The sequence below is a fragment of the Sorex araneus genome, chromosome 5 (genome assembly GCF_027595985.1).
Source record: "Sorex araneus isolate mSorAra2 chromosome 5, mSorAra2.pri, whole genome shotgun sequence".
NCBI classification, from domain to species: domain Eukaryota; kingdom Metazoa; phylum Chordata; class Mammalia; order Eulipotyphla; family Soricidae; genus Sorex; species Sorex araneus.
The window spans coordinates 73,836,649-73,854,616 of NC_073306.1; the positions used below are offsets into that span (position 1 = coordinate 73,836,649).

The window sequence follows — 17,968 nt, forward strand, 5'->3', positions numbered from 1 at the left end:
ATGGGGGATCTCTTAAAGGAGGTTCTTGGATATCTCCCAGGTCATCCCCTGTACTCCACAATGTTCAGATGCTCACAGATCATGTGATTCTGCAGAATGAACTGCAGTTGCGTGCATGCTTGGCATGTTCCTTCATTTCTCTATTATCTAGCATACTTTTAAAAAAAACCATCACCCAAATTAAGAAATAAATTTGTATAGGTATATATTTCTGTGTATATATACAAATATCCACATATTTGTATATGTATATACTAAACAGATATATATTGTATATACCTATTTAGTGGGCTGGAGCAATAGCACAATGGTAGGGCATTTGCCTTTCACGTGGCTGACCAGAGCAAGCTACTGGGAGTATCACGCCCGCATGGCAGAGCCTGGCAAGCTACCCATGGTGTATTGGATATGCCAAAAACAGTAACAAATAAGTCTCACAATGAGAGATATTACTGGTGCCCGCTCAAACAAATCGATGAGCAATGGGATGACAGTGACAGTGACCTATTTAGTACACTACAAGTGGAAATATACACAAAAGAAATGTTTCATGAAATAATACTTACCTTACTACATTAACATGTCTTTGACATTTCTAAAAACATAAAATCTAGTTATGACCTAAATTAATTTCATGATCTCACTATGGGTTTAGACAGCAGCAATTTGAACAAATGCACACACACACATATACTCACACACACATACACACACACACGCACACTCCTTTTCAAAAATCCTTGTCATGGGGCCGAAGTGATAGTACAGAGGGCAGGACATCTGGCTTGCTCTTAGCTAACCTGAGTGAATCTCAACACCACAAATGGTTCCCTGAGCCTCATTAGGGGAGAATCCTGTGTGTAGAGCCCAGAAGTAAGTCCTGGGCAGCTGACCTGAGTCAATTTCTGGCACCATATATGGTCCCCTGAGCCTTATTAGAGGTGACCCCTGAGTGTAGAGCCAGGAGTAAGTCCTGAGCACTGCCAGGAATGGCCCCCAATAAATTTAAAAAATGGCCAGGAGTAAGTTCTGAGCACTGCCAGAAATGGCCCCCAAACAAATAAAAAAAAAATGGCCCCCACCAAATAGTCAAAAAGCCTTGTCTTAAGAGCTAACATCCATTCACAATAAGGATAGGATAAGAATAGGAAGGAATATACCTCAAGATATTATTGGCCATCTACAACAAACCCACAGTCAATATCATACTTCATGGTGAAAAACTGAAAACCTTTCTCCTGAGATTCAGGCACCAGTTAATTATGTCCACTTTCACCACTTATTAAACATAGTTTTGGAAGTTCTGGCCACAGCAGTAAAACAAGAAAAGATACCGGAGATAAAGTTCAACTATCACTATTTGCAGATGACATGATAATATACATTGAACCCCCCCCCAAAAAATCCACATAAAAACCTTTAGAAACAATAAACTAATATATAAGGTAACAGGTTACAAGGTTAACATGCAGAAATTTGTACATTTCTATGCACAGCTACATTTCTATGTATGCAGATAATTAACTAGAAAAAAATTGAAAAGTACAATCCCCTTAAAACAGTGCTCCCAAACATCAAATATCTAGGGATAAGCTTAAAAATGGAGGTGTAAAACAAAAGGTATATAATGAAAAATATAAATCACTGCTGGAAGAAAAAGAAAAAGATACTGAGAAATGAAAAATCATTCCTTGTTCATGCATAGAGCAAGTCAACATTATCGAAATGACCATCATACCCAAAGAATGATACAGATTTAACACAGAGCCCATTAAATTTCCAATGATATACTTCAAGGACTTGGAGCAAATTCTACTAAAATTTATTTGGAAACATAAAACACCCCAAATAGCCAAAGCAGTTCTAAGAAGGAAAAATAAAAGAAGATGCAAGGTATTATTTTCCAACTTTTAATTGTACTACAAAAATAATTGTACTAAAAATAATCAAAACGGCATGGAACTTGAATAAAGTTAAATTAGCAGATCAATAAAACATATTTGAAAGATCTGAGTTACCCTCAGATATATGGCAGTTAGTTTATGACTTAAGAGCTAAGTATCTGAAGTGGAGTGAAGAAAGTCTTTTTAATACGTGGTTAGCCTGGGTAACTATGTAACTGGTAACCATGGAAAAACTGGACAGCCATGTGCAAAAAGAAAAAAAAAGAAATTGGAATCATGTATCATACAAGTTGTAAAACTTAATGAATAGTAGATTAAAGACCTCAAGATTAGATAAGGATTCATAAAACACATTGAAGAAAACATAGGCAGAACTCTTCAAGAAATGGACCTCAAAACTCTCTTTAATGAATTCACCACTGAGGGAAAGACAACAAAAACACAAATAAATGGAACTACAATGAGTTAAAACTTTTCTGCAGGGTAAAGGAAACATAAACTATATGCCATAATAAATGGAAGAAAAGATTTGCACTCATTGCATCAGATTGGCTAATATCTAGGACTTATAATACACTCACAAAATTAATCAAAAAGGAGGACCAGAGCTATAACAGAATGAATGGTAGGACACTTACTTGCATTCAGCTGACCAGGGTTCAATCCCTGGCATGCCATATGGTCCACTGAGCACAGTCATTGTTAGGGAAATGTAAATCAAAACAAAAATGAGGTATCACCTGACACTGGTGAGACTGTCTTATATCAAAAAAGTCTGGAAATAGACAGTGTTGGTAGGGGTAAGAAAGAAACCTTCATATTCACTGTTTGATAAGACTATCAGCTGGTACAACCTCTATGGAAAACAGAATGGAGACCTCTCTTAAAAGAATAGAGCTCACATAAGATGCAGTGATACCACTTCTTGTCATCTACCTCCAAACATAAAAAAACATTAATTCAAAAAGTACACGCACATCTATGTTCATTGCAATGCTAAGTACAATAGCCAAGATGTGGAAACAACCAAAATGCCTACCAATGGTTGAACAAATGAAGAAATCGTGGTATATATACACACAATTAATACTATGTAGCTGAAGACTGCACAAAATCAAGCAATTACCAGTCCATGAATGGAACAAGAGGGTATCATGCTGAGTAAAGTGCTGTCAGAAGGAATGGGATCGATACAGAATAATCTCTTAAGTGTGGGATTTAAAGATACACTATAAGGGACCGACAAATGGCCAAAGGCAACAGATCTGAAGAGTTGGTCTACAGAACCGAGTTTACGGGCAGGGTGGGGGAGTGAAGAGGTGGGGGGCCTTTATGACTTTAGTGGAGAGAAGTGACACTCTGGTTAAGGGTGTAAAATTAAAATGATCAATGCATGAAACTATGGTTAACAATATTGCAAATCACAGCGCCTCAATAAAGATTTTTTTTAAAGTCTTAACTGAAAGCTGTGCTCTTTGCATTTCTAAACTGCTTATATATTTGGCTGGCTTTAAAAAGTATGGAGTTAAAGGAAGTCTTAAAGCCTTAGAGATTTTCTGTTTGAGAGTAAGAGAAGAATAAGGGGGCGTGGGGTTGGTGGATCCTTTTGATTAGAATTCCTCTCCCAACTTTTGTAAAGCAAGAGAAAGAGGGGAATCAGGGCTCCAATAGTGATTAAAGAAGGCCTGTTAAAGAATTTCTAACTACATTAAAGAAGTTCTAACTGAATCAAAGGTAAGAGTAAAGTGACTTGTATATCTTAAAATATAGCACTAGATTAAATTTTTCTATTTCAAACATATTTTGTTTATATGATAAATGCCCTAAAATATGACTCCAAGTCAAACTATAAATATTCTTTCTTCCTGAAACAATGGCTCTCTCTTAACTCAAACAAAAATTATAGGATAAAAATGAATGCATTTTACTTCTATTCCTATCTTGTGAACACACTCAGAACACACAAATCAATTTTAAAAATGATTTTATTTTAAATATATCTAAATTTAGGGAACAGATAGTACAACAGGTAAGAGACTTGCCTTGCACACAGTCAACCTGGGTTTGATCCCTGGCACCCCTGTGCCCACTAGGAGTGATCCATGAGGGCAGAGCCAGGAGTAAGCTCTGGGCAGAACCAGGAGTGGTTCCAAAGCAAATTTAAAAAAAAATCTAACTTTACCATAGTATATCTTCAAGTTTTAAGAACTACATCAATATCTTACTAACATAATCTTAATTTGTGCACAGCTAACTACAGAAAAGTTATACTTAACTGGGTATTTTTTTATCTTTACTTTTCACCTTTACTAGGAAAACTAACTGCAGTTTTAAAAATTAAAAGTGCCAGGCTGGAGCAATAGCACAGCAGGTAGGGTGTTTGTCTTGCACGCAGCCAACCCAGGTTCAAATCCCATCATCCCATAAGGTCCCCTGAGCACTGCCAGGAGGAATTCCTGAGTGCAGAGCCAGGACTAAGCCCTGTGCATCACTGGGTGTGACCCAAAGAGAAAAAAACAATTAAAAGTACCAATTAGAAAACTTGGGAACAAAATTTTAGCAACAGGAAAGGAAGTCAGCACAAATGTATGAAGAGCTTAGAAAGATGGGTGCCTAAACAATAGTACAGCAAGCAAAGAGGGCATTTGCTTTGCACATAGCTAACCTGGGTTCCATCACCAGCATCAATATGGTCCTCTGAGCCCACAGGGAGTGATCCCTGAGCACAGAGCCAGGAGGAAGCCCTAAGCATAGCTGGGTAAGACCCCCAACAAAAAAGAAATACCATGTCAATGGTAAGGGTTTGAGGCCATGTGTTTGATTCCTAGTGTCTTCCATAAACACTGTATGTACCATTTAGTGACTCTGTTGTTTGGGACTTTTTGCACTGGAAGGAGAGTCATATCTCTGGTGCATGGCAGCTAGATGTGCACATGTACCACAGATGAAGTGTGCAACTGCCAAGCATGTAGTGCTGCCAAGCACCGCAATTAAAAACTGCAATTAATGATGGAAACTACAGCAGTTAGGGAATCACAACACGGGGAGAATGTGTGTCAGCATCGCAGCAACTCTCAGTAAGCACTATAGCCAGAATGTGTGCATCACTGCAATGATGGTATGTGCTTTCAGGGGACTACCACAGCTGAGTGTTAGAGCCCCACAACCAAGTGTATGTGTCCCACCTCCCATCGCCAGTACAACAAAGAAAAGGAGGAAAAGAAGAATAAACATCCATAGGCAAGTAAAGACTCTAGTCAGAAAGGAAAACACAATTTATAGTAGTACCTGTGTCCACTTGCTCTCCATCTCTTCAGACCATCAATTCACATTTACTACAGAAACATCAACTGGCAGATGCTGATGTAAGCAATATGTGATGGGAGAAATTATGTGAGTCTAGGGATCTTATGCGTTTTTATTGGTTTTTATTTAAAAGTTCCTATAAGAAAAATTATACATCTAATATGCTATAAATGGTTTGAGCAGGCAGAACTTTGGAATAGGTCATAATTTTAGTTAGCAAATTCAACTTCATTTTGTGATGGGTTATGATTAGCAAAGCATGAATGTATATGATTGGATAATTAAACAGACCAAGTTAAATAATGTCTTGGGTTAAGTGCAAAGCATTATTTTGCTATTCATCAAGCCTCAATCTTGTCTCATTAGTGTAAATTGCTATCAGTTTCTCCTTCGTTTTTCCCAACACCTATCCCTATCTATATTTCCCAACACCTATTTCCTACCTTTCACTTTCCACTCCAACACAACCTGAATTCTAGAAGGAAAGGACAGCATCCTCAAGGTAGAAAGAATGTTAGACATCAATTTTAATTAACAAAAATTCCAAACCAGTGCATATCCAACCAGTAGCATTGTAGCACCGTAGCACTGCCATCCCATTGTTCATTGATTTGCTTGAGCGGGCACCAGTAATGTCTCCATTGTGAGACTTGTTGGTACTGTCTTTGGTATATTGAATATGCCCCGGGTAGCTTGCCAGGCTCTGCCATGTGGGTGGGATACTCTTGGTAGCTTGCCGGGCTCTTCAAGAGGGACATCCAGCCAGGATGGTATCTTTATCATGCTGCCTTCTGTAGGGCACTCAAAATTCCATCCATGACTGCAGTTGTCTGCTCAGTTTAGGCAGCACTTAAATTACTGTGAGATTCAATAAGATCTATTGCTAAGGCAGAGATTTGTGAATTAAAACACATTTCAACATCAAACAGGAAATTGCTTTCTCTTACCTGTCACTGACATGGGTAATGTTATAAGTAACTATAAATTATGGAATACCAGGTTTGCCTGATATGTTTTTATGTGGAACATCTGGGGTTAAGGGGAAAAGTTACTGACTACTTTAATGATGATAATATGACTGTTTACCTAGACTATATTCAACACCATTGCAAACACATTACCTTAAGTATAATAAAATATTCTTAAAGTTGGGGCTGGAGAGATAGCACAGCAGTAGGGCGGTCACCTTTCACGCAGCCAACCCATGTTCGATTCCTCTGCCCCTCTCGGAGAGCCTGGCAAGCTACTGAGAGTATCACGCCCGCATGGCAGAGCCTGGCATGCTACCCGTGGCATATTGGATATGCCAAAAACAGTAAAAATAAGTCTCTTAATGAGAGATGTTACTGGTGCCCGCTCAAACAAATCGATGAGCAACGGGATGACAGTGACAGTGACAGTGATTCTTAAAATTACTGTCCAGATAAAAGATATTTCAGCAACTTCAAGATATGAATCTCAGACTTGAAGTAGACTTTACTGTTCTTTTTTTTTTTTTTTTTTTTTTTTTGCTTTTTGGGTCACACCCAGCGATGCTCAGGGGTTACTCCTGGCTTTGCACTCAGGAATTACTCCTGGCGGTGCTTGGGGGACCATATGGGATGCCGGAGATCGAACCCGGGTCGGCCCCGTGCAAGGCAAACGCCCTACCCGCTGTGCTATCGCTCCGGCCCCGACTTTACTGTTCTCAAACTGTGCTCACAGCAATATATAAGGAGTTTTAGATTGTTATGGAGCACACAGGTAGGTAGGAGAAAATATAGACACATAGTTAGAAATGGTACCAACACCCCTAGCCTAGGCCAAAAAGGTTAAGAGTTTGGTTATTTTAATAAATCAGGGGCTCAAAAACCTCAAAGATTTGAGGTGGAGGGCACTACTTTACTACTACAAACTTCCAATATGGATGAAATATTTATTCTTAACTAGACTATGATCCTCATCCAACTTCAAGGTATTCACTATTTTTGGAAGGCTGACCCTCTCGACCAAACTCTGGTTATTTCTAGCTCTGTAATTGCTTTTCTGAAGTTTTGGTGTGGAAATGCCTCCCAGAGTTTCAACAGCATCAGATAAAACTTTCCTTATTAGGCAAGGATCTGACATAGGTTAGCCTCCCTAAATGGATTGACTGGAGGTTCTGAAAGCAACAATGGTACTTAATTCATCACCATTTTCCTAGACCAACACTGGCTCTGGCTTGCAGTAAGAATTAATGAACATATAAACATAGAATTTATATAACTATTGTTTCTTTATCTTCAAGGGCAGTCATTTTATATAATCTTGGCATTCATAATCACTGCCATAAACAAATTTGAAAATAAGTATTTCTTAAAATAAGAATGAAAGAATTAAGGCAAAATTACTTTAATGAAGGCAAAAATTTATTTACTTATACATATTAAAATCAAGCAAAATACTAATATAGTCATCTTTACTAGAACAACTACTTACCAATATAATATCCAACTATAAAACTAGGTTAAAGTTATAATCTCTCTATTTTGTTCATCTAAAATAAGATTTGCCTAAGCTGATTTGGCAGGAAAAATTAAATATTTCAAAATTTGTGTTCTTGTCTTTGTACCCTATTGTGCTGGTTTCTCTGCTTGGATGATCTAGAGTACATACTAGTGTCTAAAATCTGAAGATGTTTATTTCTTTGTATGTGAGGCAACCATTCCCTCACCATCAGATTCAGAAAGACAATGTACATTATTAGATTATTTGATAATTATAAAATAAAGTAGGGTAGCAGTATATACAAATCTGTTTAGTAGAATTTGTAGTTTGAGATTGTTCCTGTTAGTCCATTTTGGACAAAAAATGTCTGTACTATGAAATGAGCCTAAGAACGTGGACATGATTTAATACCTAATTACTGTTGGAATATAGCTCTAAATATGTTAGGCCTGACTTTGGTTCGTCCTTGCTCCCCTTGCCCAAGGAGCTTAGGTTTATCAGTCACACCCATCAAAGTGCTCCCGAGTCACTCCCATTCTTTTGTTTATCTGTAACCAATTCTACCAGTTTATCTGCTCTTCCCTTAATCAAACTCTGTTAATTGGTAAGGTCAGAACTTCCTAGGACACTGAATATTATAACATTGCCTTTCTCTCCTCTTTATGCCTTTTGAATAATTTACTTTAAAGCTATGTCTTTTTTGTATAGACACAAGAAGACAATATTATGTTTTTATAACTTAAGACTTAATTGGCCTCGATATTCCCTCCTGGGCATCTGCTTTCTCCACTTAAGCCTCAGTTGCCCTCAGTTCCTAGCACCCCAAAGTAGGGTCCCCAACGTGGGACGGGAAGGATCCAGGGCAAGCGGTGAGTTATATGCTACCCTGGCATCGAGATGGGCCTGGCCAAAGTGCCTAATTCTTAACTATAAGTTAAGAGCTTGATCATAGACAAATGCTGTCATGATCCAATAGTAATTATGAGACTGGGACCCTGCCAGGGATAGGAAAGACTGATCTGGCCTGAGCACTGTAGTCTGAGATTGAGATGGCCCCAGGAGAGCAATTCTATAAGCTTTAATGCATCTCTTATTGTGTCCATACAAAATGATTAATATTATGAATTCTTATATGTTTGCTGGCTGAGGAGAAGAGAAACACATTCATGGGACTCTGCCCTTGGGTGGGTCTTCCTGCTGAAAGAGAGATTCTGTCCTAGTGAAGGCATTCCCCTAAGAGATAGAACTAAACCCCCTATGGATTGTAACCACACCTCCCCAGGCTGCTGGGGGACGGGGAGATTTAAGGTAGCTGTATGAGGGGGCAGGGGGAGAGTTCCAGAGGAGAGTGTATAGAGGGAAGATTGGAATAAACTGCAAGTGAGACCAACCATCTTGGCTCCGTTCCTTCCTTCGCCTGCCACATCTTCGCCATCAACCTCCCCGGGGTGGAGGAAGCGGCTGGAGGCTACCGAACTCAGGTGGCGGGAGAGACAGCTGCTGCCCTAGGCCCTGTGCCTGGCTCGGTGCGGTGAGGTATCTCTTCCCTCTCCCGCTCCCTTTCCTTTCTTTTTATTTTTATACAATTACCAATTTAGGAAAAGCAATGAAGACTAATTTGAATGGTCAGTGGAACTGACAATTATGATGGAACTCTGGATGGTGAATTAACATTTTCAGACTCTTTGGAGTGAATAGTCTACTGTGTTATGGATAATATAAGTGAAACCGTTCTCATTCCCTTTAAGATTTCAGTTATTTTATCTTCAATAATGATGCTCCTTGATTACGTGATTAGGGAATGAACTCTACCAACATGTCCAGATCTTTTGTCAGAAAACCATACTTTTTAAAATTTATTTTTGAAAGGGGGAACCACACCAGGTGATGCTCAGGGTTAATTCCTGACTCTGTGCTCAGGGATCACTTCTGATGGGCTTGGAGAATTGCTTAGGGTGCCAGGATTTAACCTAAGCTGGCCACATGCAATGCAGGCACCCTACCCGTTGTACTATCATTCCAGCCCAGAGAATTATACTTTCTGAAGTTGTCACAGATTTTAATAGCAAAACCCATAAAATAATAACCATCACTTTAAAACTATGCATTTCCAAAATTTATACTGAAGTTCATAATAGGTTATCAATGATTTATTTTGATGCAAAGGTGGGGGAGAAAATATGAACAAATGTCTTAAGTGTGTTTTTTTTAATTTTTTTATTTTATAAGGTAGTTCACAATATTTGATTACATTTAATCTTCAAACACCCATCCCACCACCATTACACCTTCCCACCACCAAATTTAGGATGTTTCCATCCCAAGCCCCAAACCCTGTCCCAATCCCTGTCCCAAAGAAAAACCGAAATAATATATTTTGTATTGTCTGTTATGAAAAACCACTGAAAATGCTACAAAAAGTATCCATAGAGGAAACAATGTGAAGATTGTTCTATTTTGGCAGAGGCCATTATGACATTCTTTAGGATACCACTAACATGTTGTTAAAGGTTGAGTGATGTGATATTTTGTATATATATTTGAAAATATGTATATGTATATATATATATTTCCTTCTATGATTTGTTGCCTACTATTTGAACCCCGTCAAATGTGGTGTGGTACTTAGGGAGAATGGGTAGGGAGTGTCTAATGATGTGTCTAATGGAGTGTCTAATGAATATGTTCACTCGTGTGTAAGGCTCAGCCTGAGCGTGTGGGGAGCATCCTTGAGTGTGGCAGCGGTTGGGTTGTAGAGGTTTTCAGCTGCCCCAGCTGGGTCCCTCGTGGCAGGGAGGGCTCTCACCCACCCCACTCTGGAGCGCCCCGAGTGAAACAGCGTGGCATGGAGTCCGGTGGCATGGCTATGGCGGGTGTCATGTTGCTTCTTTCCGGGAGAAAAAGCCGTGTGATCTGGATGGTGGCCGATGACAAGATTATCTGGCACCAGCAGGAGGTGGCTGATGGGCGTGACCCCTGGGTCACTGGAGATTGGGAGAAACGGGCAGAGGATGTCCACTCCTGGTCCTGTTGAGCCCAGAGTTCAAGGTCACAAAGTTCCACATTACCTGGGTTTTGCCGAACTTTACTCATGCATGAGGCTCGGTCTAAGTGTGTGGGGAGGGGCCTTAAGCGTGGTGGCAGTTGGGTTCTGGAGGTTTTTGGCTACTTGGGTTGGGTCCCTTGGGGTGGGGAGGGCTCTCACCTGGCCCCCTCTGGGGCACCCCGAGTGAAACAGCCTGGCATGAAGTCCGGTGGCCTGGCTATGGAGGGCGTCATGTTGCTCCCTTCTGGGAGAAAAAGCTGTGTGATCAAGAATTTTTTTTTTGTTGTGACTTAGAGAATGAAGAATTATGCTACTAACATGAAACATGATATGAAGAAACCTCAACAAAAAGCACATGAATATTCAGGTTGCAGCAAAGAAATTTTTCTAGCATATCTGAATTAAAAGAGATATGATCCCTGCCTTCTTAGTCTTATAACAACTCTCTAATGACTCTAGGACTCTCTGCAGGAAGCATTATTTTTGGTTAATAGTGTCTAACAAGTCAATCATTATGTTCTTTATTTTCAAGGCTTTTGAGATCAACTGCACGGAAATATATTATGTTATTAGATGCATCCCAGTTTCCAAGACACATCAATTTCTAAGTATTTATTTCCAAGGCCAAGTAGAAGACTTGGAAAAGAAACATTCTGAAAAGGAGCAATTGTTCTAACCAAGAAGAAGGGACAATTTATCAAGAATTATTAATCTGCATGAGAATGGCCTTCAGCACATTCACTTTCCACCTTGGTAAATCAAAGTAATTTCTGATCACGGCTTAGGTCAATTTCTTAACTAAGTTACACAGAAATTTGAGGCAATATGTATATTTTACAAAGCAATCATCCAGTTTGCTAAAAAACAACACAATTATACATAAGCTGTGCCTAGACAATTAATTAGATCATTTTAATTTTGTTATTTTAATTGTTATTGACGCTAAGGCAAAATAATTGTAATAGCATTAATGTTATGCTTTTTGCATACAAAAACTCCACAACTGCCAAAGACTGTAGACTATAGTCTACCACTGTTCTTACATCTAGACCACTTGATTGAATTATTTCTCAGATTTAAGTGAAAGCAACTACCCTCATTTATGAAGTAAAAGAAAATTACTGTTTTTAGTTGTTAGTTTAGTTTAATTCTATGTCATTAATTAAAATGTGATTCGAGTAGTTATTCCACATTCATTTAGAGTCATTTTATGATTATCCACAACTGATGTCAAATAAAAGTAACCTTCACATCCTATGAAAACCTCAGTTTTCATAAACTTATTAACCATGTATGACTTTGTACAAGTTACTATAGTTATCTGAGACTCATTTTGGTTTTTAAAAATATTTTAAATTTTTTAATGAATCACTGTGAGATGCAGTTACAGACTTACAAACTTACTTGAAGACTTACGTTTCTGTCATATGATGATCGAGTACCCATCCCTTCACCAGTGCCCATTCTCCACCACCAATGTTCCCAGTAACTCTTCCACCACCACCACCCCATGAGACTCATTTTACTTATCTTCTAAATAGAGCTAGTAATGATACCTCCTGTTTGGGTTCCCATCTAAGATAACACAGTACATGACCTTGCTGTTCACTCTGCCTCTGCAGCCAACGTAATTGTGCTTTTCTCTAACTGAAAAACAAACCTGGAATCAAAATATGTAGGTCTGAATAGTCAGGTAATTTAAAAAGAAAAAGATGTTCAATGTGAATATATAGTATCCACCCCTTCCATTTATTTCCTCATGCTACCTAATGCCTAATTCAACTTCAAGGATTTATGACCTTGTGCTAAACACTGCTTTCTTCCTAAGTACCTAAAAATGCAAATATCCCAAGAAAGGATAATTAAAGCCATTATCACCTTGTGAGTTCGAGTTCATGTGGTTTTTCCTGTAAGACATAATATCCCAATACTCAGTACCTGGGAAATGATAAAATGCTTATGAAGGCAGGAGGTGGGCACAGGATGCATTTCACAACTCTGATAGAATAACCTTTATCTGTTAATCATTTCTTAGTCACCTTCTGAATGGAAACTCATAAAAAAGGTATTAATGTTTTCCTATAAAGAAGTGTCAGAATAAAAGTAGGGTGAGGGAAGGGAATATCATTGCATATTCTCTTGTATGCTTGGATTTTTTATGATAAGCAAATATAACTTACACAAAAATATAATTTAAAAAATTCCATATGGATAGTGCACTGGGTAGGGCACTTGCCTTGCACTTGGCTGACTCAGTTCACTGCCCAACACTACATATGGTCCCTGAGCACTACCAGAAGTGATCCCTGAATGTAGAGCCAGGAGTAGAACCTGAGGACTGCTGGGTGTGGCCCAAAAACCAAAAGGGAAAAAATCCTTACCCTATCAACTGTCTTCAGTGTTGATGAATTGGTTTATAGGATGTTAACATTTAGTTTATTTTTTTATTCTAAAACTAAGTTGGATTATCAAGGCTAATTTATTTGTCTTCAAAGTATTACACATAGTAGAGTATTCATACTCCTGAAGACAGTCATGAAACCGCACTACTTACTGATATTTAGTATATACATATTTCTTCACAAACTGAAAATTTCCTGCACACAAGTTGTTTTACCCTGGAGACCCCACACTAGCAAACACAGAGTTTTCAAAGAGGGGTTAATTTCTTTTTCTTTTCTTTTTCTTTTTTTTTTTATTGAATCACCATGTGGAAAGTTACAATGCTTTCAGGCTTAAGTCTCAGTTACACAATGCTCAAACACCCATCCCTTCACCAGTGCACATATTCCACCACCAAGAACCACAGTAGACCTCCCCCCACCCCCCACTCCCCAGCCCCCCGCCCCGCCTGTGTAGCTGATAAATTTCACTTTACTTTCTCTTTACTTTGATTACATCCAATATTTCAACAAAAAACTCACTATTATTGTTTGGAATTTCCCCCACCCCAAAGTCAGACCTGCTGGAAAGGAAGCATTGAGTCCAGTTCTCAGTCCTTTCTTCCTGGGAAGCAGTCATTAACTATAACAAGATGTTTTTGATTATGAAATAGCATCTCAGGCTTGTTATAAAAAACAAAACAAAAAATAACAACAAGAGACTGATAATAGAGAAAGAGAAAGGAAATGGCAGACAGAAATGACTATAAACTACCCAAATTTATGATAAAATTTTGAGGACTCTACTGATTTGAACTGTTGCAAAACACCAAATATATCATTGAAGGAAAAATAAAACTGACCGAAGGTCATGGACACCTTTATTCACAAAATAATTGCTACATAACTTCTGTGTGCAAGACCACAAATAACATTTGAATGATGCTGACATATATCTGCACTCAGTTTTTATAATACTGAAGGATACAGACAATTATCATACAAGAAGTACAAAGGATTATAGGAACTCAAAAAATGAGAATCAATCCTGTGCTTGGGAGAGTGCCAGCTAATATCTCAGAATTTAAAAAGGGAGATTTAGAAACTTCAGTATCACTGGTTGCACTCTTGGCCAATTTATATAATTGCTGGATGCCTCAGGTTTTACCAATTTTAAAATCTGAATAAAAATAGTGTCCTCGCTGCTGTGGGAAGTTAATGAAATCCACTTATAAATCTGACACAATGGCAGACTGGAAACATAATAGTATGCTGGGAACATAAACATGAATAGAAATAACCAGATAAATAAGAGTGCAGGGCTGGAGAGACAGTACAGGGGTTAAGGTGCTTGCCTTGCCTGTGGCCAACTGCGTTTGATCCCTGGTACTGCTGGGTGTGGGCCCCTCCCCGACAAACAAAAATTGAGCCTGCACAGAGAAAAGTCAATAGCATGGTGAGTTTGAGGGAAAGAACCTTGTCGGAGCCATGGGGTTAGGAAGCGTCTGTAGCACGGTCAGAGATACAGCTGAAGTTTAAATGGGAAATAGAGTTCAGTTCAATGGGTTTATTAAATTCAATGGAGACTCCTGATGAATGTTAATCAGAGGATGGAAAGGGCCATATTTAGGTTATAGTCCATTTTGGTTATAGTGTCGGGAATGGAACGAAGCGTGAGGAGATTGGAGGCAGGGAGATTAGTGATATTATTTGTGGAATTTCACATTCAGGGAGGCAGTCGATAAAATATGTGAAATAATCCAAGGAGTGCTTCGAAGTAATTATTACCAGCTGTGATATCAGCTAGTAACATTTAGTACCATTTAGTATCATTTCATGCATTTATCTGTTCATTCCCTCACCGGGCATTTACTAACACGAAGCAATGCAGTGAACGAACTAGTATTGTAAAGGCTTTCAAAGAGAGCCAGCCTACTTGGCCCTGCTCCCTAAAAACACTCCATTCAACAAGTCTGTGTTTCTCTCTCTCTGGCTGGAAGATCTGTTACTGGGATCCAGGATCATGTGCAAAGGCTTTCTGGGTAGACACCACAAAGCAGCAGGAGACTAAAACTCCTGCTGGAAGTTTCTTTTGTTGTTATTTTTTGTTTGTTTGTTTGTGGGAGGCAGCACTGTGAAGTCAATTAGGATGCAAGCTAAGGTGTAAATATGATTCCTTCACATTGAAGAGTGGAAATGTCATTCTACGTACACCAGCGTACAATATAATTTGTATGACCCAATATAATTCTTTGGCCTATTGCTAACTGAATAATAACATCCACTATTCATTAATTGTCCTGTTCTATAAAATTTAGATGGACTAGTATTTATGACAGTAACTATGAAATCAGTATTATCAGAGCTCCTTTAGAGGCAATAAAACTGCGGTGAAAGAAAATTCTCAAAGGTCACAAAATTATATTCAATCTGATCTCCTGATCCACTGTTCTATGTGGTCTTTGGCAAAGTGCCACAAAGAAAATTAGAATGAAGCCAATTTAAAATGCATACCTCAAGATATCACTGGGAGAAAGAACATTATCCGCTTACGTATGAAGAAAGTTCAACATCTGGAAAGTGTTATTATTATAAGAATAGGCGGATATAAATGAATAAATAGGGTGACAGGTAATTAATTGAGAAGAAATTAAAAACCTCAACAAATTGGTAACATTTTAAAGGAGTTGTTGAGACCTATTTTAAGTTCTAACCTCAGTTCTGCCATTTGGTCTACAACACATTAGGCAAGTTGTAAACGCTCATCAGTTTAGAGGCTGGGCCTGGTTGGGGAGATAGCTCAAAGGGCTGGAGAGGATGATGGTATGAGGGAAGCCTGGTGCTATCTCAGGCACCACATGGTATCCTGGGCACCACTTGGGAGAAAGAGAAAAAGGGAGAGAGCAAGAGGAAGCCATCCCTCTCCATAGTACTGTTGGATGTGGATAAAAAAACAAAAATGAAAAACGACTGGACCATTTCACAAAATCAAAGATGGAGAGGGAAGGAAGACAGAAGAGCTCAAAGGACTAAAAGAAGGACACTTGTTACTTTTGGTTTCAGCTCAAACAGGGCGAGAAAAACACTAAATATCACAAGGGGAATTAAATGGAATATGCGTATTCTCTCAGAGCATGTAAGGTTCTAATAACCGAGGAGTGAAGCATGTACAGTAAAATATATTTTAACCCAAAGCTGTATGAGACACAGCTAATGTGAAGAAAAAACAAAAGGGAGGGTTACCCTAAATCTCCAAATATTAAAGAAAACTATCAGCTCTTGAAATGCCACTTGATGTCAACAGCATCTGAATCTTAAACCTGGGCTTTTAGTGGGCAGCCCAAGGAATCCCAGGCTAGGTGGCTTTCAAAATCCTATCTCTATTCGTCTCTCCCTACTATCCTACCTTATGCTTACAGCACTCACAGCCATTTTCACAAGCTGCAATAAAGTAGTCATAATCCCTTGAGAACAGAACACTCAAACTGCTATGAATTTTAAAATACAGAAAGAATACAAATTGTGGAATTTGCAAAACCTTTCTACACACACACACACACACACACACACACACACACACACACACACACACACACACACCCTACACTACAACTGAGTACAGTTTCTCATCCCTCGACTGTAAGTGCACATTTACCAAGTATCGCCAACATATCACTTTCCATCCATTCATTTACCAGTCCCTTTTCTGCGCGACTCACTCGCTACCACTAAAAAAGTAACTCAGGACGCCCAGGATCTGAGGGCACCGACACCCCATGCTCGCCCTTTTCCAGCTCCAAGCCAGGACTCGGGGTGCGGTGGGTGGGGGGGCGGGGGGCCTTCCGGTCAGCACTGGCACCCCCTCCTACAGCCCGCTGCCTGGGAAAACCCTGGAGTTGCCCTCTCTTTGCTGCTGGTCCATCTCCAGGAACAAAAGCGCCTGTGCGATGGATTCCCCAGCCCACCCACCTGCCCGAGTCTGCACCCGCCCGCTCCGGGGAGTCGGCTCCCCGCGGGCAGGGGTAACGGGGGGAAGGGGCGGGGGGGGCAGAGGGGGGGAGGCGTCCGCAATGAACTTCTAGCTCTCTCGGTTACCCCGTGCCCTCCCCGATCCCTCGCCCCTTTCCCCAACGACAAGTTTGAATGGAGCCCGGGGAGGTCGGGGCACGGCGGGCCGGGCCGCGCCCCTCGGCGGGCCGCGCGGCCGGTTACCTCCTTCCTGCGGCTGGGCGCCCCGGGCCGGGTGAGCAGGGCCGTCTCCTCGCACACCACGGCCACGTCCTCCACGAACGCGCAGTCCGGGAGGCTCTCGTCAGCCGGCAGCTCCATCACCTGCAGCCCCAGCTTGCTGCCCAGCACGCCCACGTACAGCTGGTGCTGCCGCTCGACGCGGGCGAAGTCCACCTCGCTGCCCGGCGAGCTCCGCAGCGCGTGGCGGCACAGGGACTCGGGCGGCGACCGCACCACGGCATGCGTGACCCGGCCAAAGGCGGCGGGCTGGCCCAGCGCGGCCATGGCTCGGGGGTCCTGGGCGGGCAGCGGCCGGCGCCTCGCCTGGGCAGCGGGGGAATGCGGTGCGGCGGGAGCCCGGCTCGCGCCCGGAGCCCTGCCCGCGCGACTGAGCATGCCCAGAGCTCCGGGGCGCAGCCCGCGCGCCCACCGCGCCTCCCCGGGCTTGGCCGCCGCACAGGCTCGCCGGGTCCCGGGCCCCCAGGAGGCGGGCGGAGAAGCGCCGAGAGGTGTGTGCACGAGACTGGCACCGCGGGGCAAAGTCACCTTCGCGCACCCGCCCTTACCTGTATTCCCGGGCAGGTGCACCGCCTCCCCGCTCCCCCGCTCACGTGGGCTAGGATGCGCTCGGTGGT

At 40.9% G+C, this 17,968-nt stretch overlaps 1 protein-coding gene across 1 annotated transcript in view; it reads right to left on the reverse strand.

The window, feature by feature from the left end:
- Positions 1-17,738, reverse strand: part of DDAH1 (dimethylarginine dimethylaminohydrolase 1) — a 161,923-nt gene extending 144,185 nt beyond the window's left edge. Inside the window, exon 1 of the mRNA XM_004603311.2 lies at positions 17,316-17,738. Within this exon, the coding sequence (XP_004603368.2) occupies positions 17,316-17,729 (414 nt within the window). The 5' untranslated portion in view covers positions 17,730-17,738. The remainder of the gene's footprint in view (positions 1-17,315) is intronic.
- Positions 17,739-17,968: the final 230 nt, after the last annotated feature.